General features: G+C 53.3%; 1 protein-coding gene across 4 annotated transcripts; it reads left to right on the plus strand.

Moving 5' to 3' along the window:
- Positions 1-8: 8 nt before the first annotated feature.
- FANCG (FA complementation group G) lies at positions 9-7,453 on the plus strand. 4 transcript variants are annotated; one of them, XM_061200308.1, is made up of 15 exons: positions 9-1,555; positions 1,684-1,804; positions 2,000-2,090; positions 2,799-2,930; positions 3,162-3,364; positions 3,871-4,006; positions 4,184-4,314; positions 4,415-4,561; positions 4,696-4,847; positions 5,214-5,280; positions 5,539-5,828; positions 5,980-6,026; positions 6,203-6,358; positions 6,818-6,941; positions 7,071-7,453. In XM_061200308.1, exons 2-15 carry the CDS (start codon positions 1,709-1,711, stop codon positions 7,177-7,179), a joined length of 1,881 nt encoding a protein of 626 aa, XP_061056291.1. In that variant the 5' UTR covers positions 9-1,555; positions 1,684-1,708; the 3' UTR covers positions 7,180-7,453. The 4 variants fall into 4 exon arrangements, 3 of the variants coding, with proteins under 3 accessions (XP_061056291.1, XP_061056292.1, XP_061056290.1); XM_061200309.1 differs by having other exon boundaries at positions 9-1,505; XR_009702080.1 differs by having other exon boundaries at positions 1,512-1,804; positions 6,850-6,941; positions 7,071-7,160.
- Positions 7,454-8,770: the final 1,317 nt, after the last annotated feature.

An 8,770-nucleotide genomic window follows, 5' to 3' on the forward strand; every position in this document is an offset into this window, starting at 1 on the left:
TCAGCCGTCTTATGGAGACCTGGCCACATCTGAGAACCGCTGGGAGGTGGTTGGAGTTGTCTGAATTCACTTCTCCCAACTCTTCCCAAATCACTACTGTTATTCCACCTGCCATTTTCCTTTGCCATGGAACATATTTTATTAAATTCTTTTGCTTTGGCTGATAACACAGATGGCTGAAAAGACAGGCCCAGGCATCATGGAGCACACAGACTTTCACTGTCTAAAGCCCCAATAGTGCTGTATCTCCTCCTCCTCAACTGTGTCCTTTCACTTCAGAACACCCTTTGCCCTTCACGTTTGTGGAGGCTTCCCTGGTTTCCCAACCTGTGCTGCCTTTTATCAGACCTACTCACCCATCTAACACACCTTGTCCCATTGATTATTCCTGACTTGAAGCCAAAATTGTATGAATCTAATGCTCCTCACACGTCTCCTGTGCCCTCCATCCACCTCACTACTCCTGTGTCATGTTGAAGTGCTGGCATGAAATCCTCATGGAAACATCCATCAAAGAAGTGGGGAAGAGGTTCTGAGAAGGGTCAGGACTGGGGTTTGAGGTTTGAGGGTGCCCAGGACAGGAAGAGATGAGACCACTGAAAGATGACGTATATGATTTGCAAATAACTTCTCCCACTTTGTGACTTTTGAGTTTTATTTCTTTTTTTATTGAGGTATAATTGACATCTTTGAATTTTCTTTTTTTCCCAGTTTATTGAGATATAATTGACATACATCACTGGATATGTTTAAGGTGTCCAGCATAACAGTTTGACTTACATCTTTGAATTTTCTTGATGGTGTCTTTGTAGCACAAGAGTTTTTAATTTTAATGAAGTCCAATTTATCCATTTTGAGTTGACTTTATAGATGGCAAGCGTCGCAGCTTGTTTCTTCTTTGCTTACGGATCTCCAATTCTACCTCCATATGTTGAAAGGACTGGGCAGGTATATTTGAGCAGGGCAGGCTGCACAGGCACAGGGCTGCGCTGCCAGCTAGTCGGACTGCATGTGGTTGAGCAGACTGTGGTGAGCGTGTTGGTGCTCCATGGTGAGCAGAGATAGGATGGGCCGATTACCGAGGGCCTCGGTCTCAGGTCAGTTCTTTTTGAAGACACTTCTGGGGCTGGACCTTTCGTGGCGGCTCCCGGCGGTACTACAACTCCCAGCGTGCATCGCGCGGGCCAGCCCTCCGCGGCGGGGTAAATCCCCGGCCGACCTGGATGTGTGGCGGCGAGGGAAAGGCTGAGCCGCGGGTTCCGGGTTTTTGAGGTCGACTTAAGGCTTTGGCCTCCGCGAGGGCTGAGCAGCGGAACGGCGAGCCGTAAGACCTACCCACTCAGACACGCCCCCGGCCTCTGGCCCGCCTCTGCCTTCCTCTCTGGTCTGGCCCCGACTCGTTTCTTCTTCCAGTTTCCCGCGGGGAGTAACCCTCGAAGACGACCAACCGCAGCCGAGCATTTTGCCGGCCGGGCCAATCAGAGGCGCGGGTGGAAGAGGCGGAGGTAGAATCCCGGCCAGGCGGGCGGCGGGGTGTCCGTTTCTCCCGGAAAGGGTAGGCCGCCCCGGCTGGAACCCCGAGGGGAGCAAAGTAGCCTTGGCGGGGTGCGGAAGTGCACGGGCCTCTCCGCTCTCAGTGGGGCGTCGGAGGGGCCAGGCTTACCCTTCAGCGGCCCCCTTCAGGTGTCTGGGCCCAACCTCGGCCGCCATGGCTCACAGGACCCCTCCGGGCTCTTCAGCCTCTCACGCCAGCTGCCTGGACCTGTGGAGGGAAAAGAATGACCAACTAGTTCAACAGGCCAAGGTAACGCGGTTGCTGGGACCCTCTCTTTGCAACCCCAAAATACCAGGAAAGGGGTATGCAGTGGATTTACCCTGGCCGATGGGGAGGGGCTGAGCGTGACCTCCCCTAAAGAGCCAGAAATGGCTGGAGAATGACATCCCTTGCCACAGCTGCAAGGGGAGAGGGAAGGACTGTACCCCACCCCACATTTGTTAGGTTGCTCAGGACTCAGGTCTGTCTCCGAGGCGACAGCAGTTGGCTCAAGATGCACTGGAAGGGCTCCGGGGACTCCTCCATAGTCTGCAGGGTAAGTAGCGCTCTCCCCAGGATGGTCACTCCCCTCCTCCACAGCCAGAGACCAGTCCCTCTTCTGCATTTCTGGGATCGAGGAGATTACTCAGGGGGTAAGGGGTTCTGTTTAAGGCACAGACAGGACTGGAATGGAATCGTCTTTATACAGGTGAATCTCTGTCCTTACTCACACACACACAGCAGCATTTGAAGAAGTGGTCTCCAGGATGGTCTATTTGGAAAACCTTCTGCCCTTTCCAAATTCTCTGTCCAAAGGGTGGATTCTTTTTCTTTTTTTTTTTTTTTTGGCTGCGTTGGGTCTTTGTTGCTACGTGCAGGCCCTCTCTAGTTGCAGCGAGTGGGGGCCACTCTTCGTTGTGGTGCGCGGGCCCCTCATTGCGGTGGCTTCTCTTGTTGCGGAGCACGGGCTCTAGGTGCGCAGGCTTCAGTAGTTGTGGCTCGCGGGCTCAGTAGTTGTGGCTCGCAGGCTCTAGAGCGCAGGCTCAGCAGCTGTGGCATACAGGCCTAGTTGCTCCGCGGCATGTGGGATCCTCCCGGACCAGGGCTCGAACCCGTGTCGCCTACATTGGCAGGCGGATTCTTAACCACTGCGCCAGCAGGGAAGTCTCCAAAGGGTGGGTTCTTTATTGAGGCCATTTTGGTTGGGGTGGGGTGATCTCTTTCACCTGAGAGTGGTCTGTGAGACCAGCATTTGTTGCTCCAGGGCTCCCTGCGGCTGTTTCTGTTCTCCCCTTGGAACTGACTGTCATCTGCAATTTCATTACCCTGAGGGCAAGCCTGGCCCAGGGTTTCACTGAGGACCTGGCACAGGATATCCAGCAGGGCCTAGAGAGAGGTGAGGGCCAGAGATTGCCTTCCATGCCCCTGCCAGCCTCAGGCTGGGCTTAAGTTCTTGCAAGGGGGATAGGAGGAGCAACATAATCTGTCACCTCCACGGAGATGCCCTTCTCTGATCCTCCATGTGCTCCTCGGACCAGGAGCGCCTTTGTGACCTTTGGGCTCCTGCAGAGAAGAAAAGCCAGAGATGAGGTCCCACGTCAGCTGTATGTGTGTGTATACTCTACAGTGCTGGAGACCCAGGAGCAGCTGAAGGCCAGGCTGGAACATGGGCTCAGGGGGCTGTGGGACTCCGTCCTCCATGTTTCCTCCCTTCTGCCGGAGCTGCTCCCTGCCCTTCACCACCTTGCTGGCCTGCAGGCTGCCCTTTGGCTGAGCACTGACCGTCTTGGGGACCTGACCTTGCTGCTGCAGACCCTGAATGTTAGCCAGGTAATTCAGGTAGTGATCTGGACCTAAGGGTCTCTTTCCTCCTCCCACCCTTCCTAGCTGCAGTATCATCATTATGTGTTGGAAAGGCTGTTGGGTTGGTGTTCGGAAGACCCAGGTTCTCTCAGGGACTCTTAGGTGACCTTGCTCTGGTTTGTTCCTCATTGGAGGGGTTCTCTTGGGAGCTTGATTATCTTGGGTAGAATTAGAGCTCTCGTGACCTTGCTGAAGTCACCTCCCAGTCTCAGTCTTTTCATCAGTAACCCAAACATGGTCGTTGCCCTGTGTCCTCGTGGGCTGATCCTGAGTGAGGAGACTCATTAAAATAGATCATCTCTGCCCCAGGTTTTTCTTCCTCCCTTTATCCTTGCCCCACAGCTATCGATCTCTTAGAATTGAGGGAACAAGAATCAGGAGGATCCTTAAGTTCAGAGTCCAGCCAGGGTGGACTGAGATAGGTGAAGGGGTAGTTACAGGCTTGGAACCTCTGATCATCCTTCTTTCCCCAGAGCGGGGCCTCTGAGGATCTGCTGCTGCTCCTGAAAACTTGGAGGCCCCCAGCTGAGGAGTCAGATGCTCCGTTGACCCTGCAGGATGCCCAGGACTTGAGGGGTGTCCTTCTGACAGCATTTGCTTATCGCCAAGGCCAGCTAGCAATCTGACTTGTCCCTTCCTCCCCACTCCCTGTCTTAAGGGGTCCTCTGGGCTCATGTCTTCTCTATCCTCTACCCTTCAGCTCAGTAGAGCTTCTCTGTGCTCTTCTTCCCCATCATGCCCCCTGCCTTATTGGCCTCTCTAAGCTCACACCCTGGTTGCCCACAGGCCTCCAGGAGCTGATCACAGGGAACCTACCCAGGGCACTGAGCAGCCTGCATGAAGCGGCCTCAGGTCTGTGCCCACGGCCTGTGTTGGTCCAGGTGTACACAGCCCTGGGGACCTGTCTTCGTAAGATGGTAAAGACAGTCCTAGGGTGGGTTGGGGAAACCAGGGGTGTTAGGAGCAGCTTTCTGCTTTGTGAGGGTAGCTGAGGCTTGTGTCCTCTCACCCCTCTAGGGCAGTCCACAGAGAGCTCTGCTGTACTTGGTTGCAGCCCTGAAAGGGGAATCAACCTGGGGTCCCCCGCTTCTGGAGGCCTCCAGGCTGTATCGGCAACTGGAGAACACGGCAGCAGAGATCGAGTGTCTGGAGCTGCTGGTTGAGGTAAGGAACTGTGTCGGGTGAAGATACGGGGACTGCTGAGATGCTTGTGTTGGGGTAAGTAGTCAAGGTGTAAGTAGAAGGAAGTATGGTTCCCAGAGATTATAGATATACGTTCTTCTTTTTGTTCTCTTTAGGCCTTGAGTGTCGCTCATATTCCTGAAGCCCCACAGCTTCTCATTGAGGTAGAATTACTACTCCCACGACCTGACCCAGCCTCACCCCTTCACTGTGGCACACAGAGCCAGGCCAAGTACCTGCTAGCAAGCCGATGCCTACAGACGGGAAGGTGAGGTCCACCTTGCTCACCTGAGCTCCTCTTCCCGCTTCTGGCGCCTCCCCTGTGCTGTGACTCTGCTTCTGTTCTTACGAGTTGGGGGGATGGACAAGTCAGGGGCAGGACATGGGTCCCCACCAGCTTCCTGCCTTGCTGCTGGACCTGAACTGAGGATTCTTTACGCAGACACTAACCTCCTGTATCTTGAAAACTCTAAAGTCTTCTCCCAAATCCAGTCTGTAAGTAGTAGAGATCCATACTGAGCCAGTGTTGGAGTCCCCAAACCTCGCCCTCCCCACACCCCAGGGCCCTTAGCTAAAAGCCCTTGGAGTGCCCTGCTATGGCCTAAGGTGAGACTCATGGGTTATGACTCTTCAGGGCAGAGAATGCTGCAGAACATTACCTGGACCTGCTGGCCCTGTTGCTGGATGGCTCGGAGCCAAAGGTGGGTATGTCATGTTGCTCTGCAATGGGGTGGGAGGGTTGGAGTCTCCTTTGGAGTAGCGCAGGACTGCTTTTTTCTGACTTTTCCTCTGCTCTTCTTTCTGTCTAATCTGGGGCACCAGACTGTGAGGGTTCCCAGAGCAAGGGGGATCCGGGCAGCAAGGAATGGGTGGTCTCTGCATGATACGAGAGCCTGGTGAAGAGGTTGGGGGTGGTGGCTCATGTCTCTTCAAGACACTGCATTCTCCTCCCACCCCAGTTCTCCCCACCCCCATGCCCCCCAGGGCCCTGTGTGCCTGAGGTGTTCTTGGAGGCAGCAGCAGCGCTGATTCAGGCAGGCCGAGCCCAGGATGCTTTGACTGTGTGTGAGGAGCTGCTCAGCCGCATGTCATCCCTGCTTCCCAAGAGGCCCCGGTTGTGGGAAGATGCCAGAAGAGGAACCAAAGAGTTACCACACTGCTCACCCTGGGTCTCTGCCACCTATCTGCTTCAGGGCCAAGCTTGGGTGCAACTGGGGGCCCAAAAGGAGGCAATTAGTGAATTTAGCCGGTGAGCCCAGGAAGCCAACCACGACCCTCCGGGAAATGTGGAGGGATAATTTTCTAATTGGGACCTGAGTTGGTGAGCTCCATTCTTATCTACTCACCCTAGAGTTTCTGAGGTTGACTCTTCTTTACCCTTGCTCTGTGTCCCACTTCAGGTGCCTTGAGCTGCTCTTCCAGGCCACACCCAAGGATAAAGAACAAGGTAATCTAGACTCTCAGTTTTCCTCTGTGGTGGTGGTGGTTTCCTTTCCATGTGTCCTAGCCCACCAGGAGATTTAAGAGAAAGGGACTCCAAACACAAGAGATAGAGAGGGGACTTGAAGTGTTGGTGACAGTGTGGCTGGGAACACATGTCTTGACTTTGGGAGTGGTCCCCAGGGCCTGCTTCCAGCTGTGAGCAGGGGTGTACATCAGATGTGGCACTACAACAGCTTCGTGCAGCCGCCCTGATTAGTCGTGGACTGGAATGGGTGGCCAGTGGCCAGGATACCAAAGCCCTACAGGACTTCCTTCTCAGTGTGCAGGTGTGCCCAGGTATGTACATGTGCAAGACATCAGCTATGCACAGATGCGTAAGGACAGAGAGGGCTGTGGGGGAGGTACTTGGGGATTAGTGTAAGAGTGATGTTCCTTGATAGGAGGGGTGAATGGGGTTGTGCCTGTATATATATAGGGATATATCCAGGTGTGCAGACATATGCAAGACATATACAAGTGTGTATGAAGGCCTCTCAGGAGTTCTCTAGGCTTCCCAGTGTCTTCAGACACAAAGACCATAACTGTGCTGAGAATGTGTTGGGCAGGAGCAGGGTCAGCTGAGCCCTTTGTCCTGAGCAGGCAGTGCCCAGGTATAGGCATGGTTGGCAGTGATGTACCCCTGGTACCATGTAGGCAAGACACTTCCCTGCTCTAGGCCTTAGTTTTCCCTTTTATAAAATGATGCTTAAGTCTGTGTCAAGTTCTAAGGCTCTCTACTCTGGGGTGGGGCTACAGGTAATCAAGACGCTTCCTTTCACCTGCTTCAGACTCTGAGGAGGCTGGATCGGAGGGATGAGGCCACTGCTCTCTGGCGGAGGCTGGAGGCCCAAACTGAGTTGCCACAGGAGAATGCTGCATGGTGAGGCTGAGAGGCAGCTGGCGTCCTGGAGTCCTTGGGCCTATTGGGAGCGGTGGTGAATGAAAGGGAGGGAATGGCTGCGCAGTCTTCTGCCTGTCCTCCCTTAGACATCACCCTTTTTGGTTTCAGGTCTCTCCCCCTGTACCTAGAAACCTGTTTGGGCTGGATCCATCCCCCTGACCGTGAAACCCTTCTTGAGGAATTTCGGACGTCTCTGCTGGAGACTCGTGACCTGTAGCTGCCACGTTTCAAAGAACCTGAGCTGGGGCCTCCGTGGGCCATCTGTGGGGAGGGCTTTCTGCTATACCGTCCTTGGGGAACATGGCTGGAGCTGACCATTCCAATATAAGTCTGGCATTGGAGAGGCTGGTGGTAGTTCTCCAAAGTTTGGTCTGGTTACTGCTGTTCTGGTTCCAGAAGAAGCCTCCCTTCCACCAACAAGGCATTGACTTTGCTCATAGCACGTTTTTTCCTGTTTCCCTTTTCATGTGTTGAGTAAAATTTCATGTCTATCTCTTGTCTGCCTACTACATACACTTGAGTGGGAAGACTCAAAGCTGTCTGATTCAGTTGAGTGCTGGTTGTCTATGATACCTTCTCCCAACATCGTCTACCTTATGAGACTCAGGAGAAAGGGCTACAGGAATCCTTACTCAGGTGGCAGTGCCTTTAGTCCTTCTTGTTGCCTAAAAGCAAAACCCCAAAGCCCAGGATCCTTTGTGAGGTGACAGAATGAGTGGAGTTAGGTCTGGAAGGTGGTGCCCTCAGGAGAAGGGCAAGTATCTGATTCTTAGAGCAGAAAGACAAGCAGACCTCTGAGTCTCTCAGAATGACTCCCCACCCCCTCCCTCATCCCAGATTTGGATTTCCACTGTCTCAGTCAAATGTGTCTGTGTGGATAGGGGGTGAAGAGTGAATTCAGTCAACAGGCCCCCAAAGCTGCCTATTGAATATAGTCAGGGCTAGCTGGCATTTTGGGCCCGAGGACTTCAAGTCTCAGCCTACAATTTTCTTGCTGCTTCGGGCTCTGTTGAATCCGCTGTGTGTTCTGTAGTTGCCTTTTTTTTTTTTTTTTTAAAGACACCAATTGTACTTGAACATTTGTTTTTTTTTGTTTGTTTTTTAAATTTATTTATTTATTTTTGGCTGTGTTGGGTCTCCATTTCTGTGCGAGGGCTTTCTCTAGTTGTGGCAAGCGGGGGCCACTCTTCATCGCGGTGCGCGGGCCTCTCACTATCGCGGCCTCTCTTGTTGCGGAGCACAGGCTCCAGACGTGCAGGCTCAGTAGTTGTGGCTCACGGGCTTAGTTGCTCCGCGGCATGTGGGATCTTCCCAGACCAGGGCTCGAACCCGTGTCCCCTGCATTAGCAGGCAGATTCTCAACCACTGCGCCACCAGGGAAGCCCCTGTAGTTGCCTTTTGACTCCTCTCTGGACTTGACTGCCCTCCCTCGTTTAGCCATAAATATTAATACCTGGTGGTAAGAGGAAGCATGTATCTCCAAGCCCTGAGGAACTGTAAAGCCTATGGGATTAGGATTACCAAAGAGTGCAATGACAATAAGGTACAGTGGATTAAGAGCTGGGGTGCTAGTCAAAGAGTCCAGAATAGAGATGGCTGGAGCCAGCGTATTGAAGGAGCAAGGAGAGGGCTTAGGGTTGAGACTCAGGTTTTGGAAGAAGATGGGTGTGTAGGTTGTCACTACCACGGAACTAGACTAATACAAGGGTTCAATCCATTGTGCCAGGTTTTTCTAGCAGGATAAGCTCAGGAGCCAATGAACTGGAGCCAAGTGGGAGAGCCTGCCTCCCAGGGATAAAGCCTCTCCT

The sequence above is a fragment of the Eubalaena glacialis genome, chromosome 9, assembly GCF_028564815.1.
Source record: "Eubalaena glacialis isolate mEubGla1 chromosome 9, mEubGla1.1.hap2.+ XY, whole genome shotgun sequence".
NCBI classification, from domain to species: Eukaryota; Metazoa; Chordata; class Mammalia; order Artiodactyla; family Balaenidae; genus Eubalaena; species Eubalaena glacialis.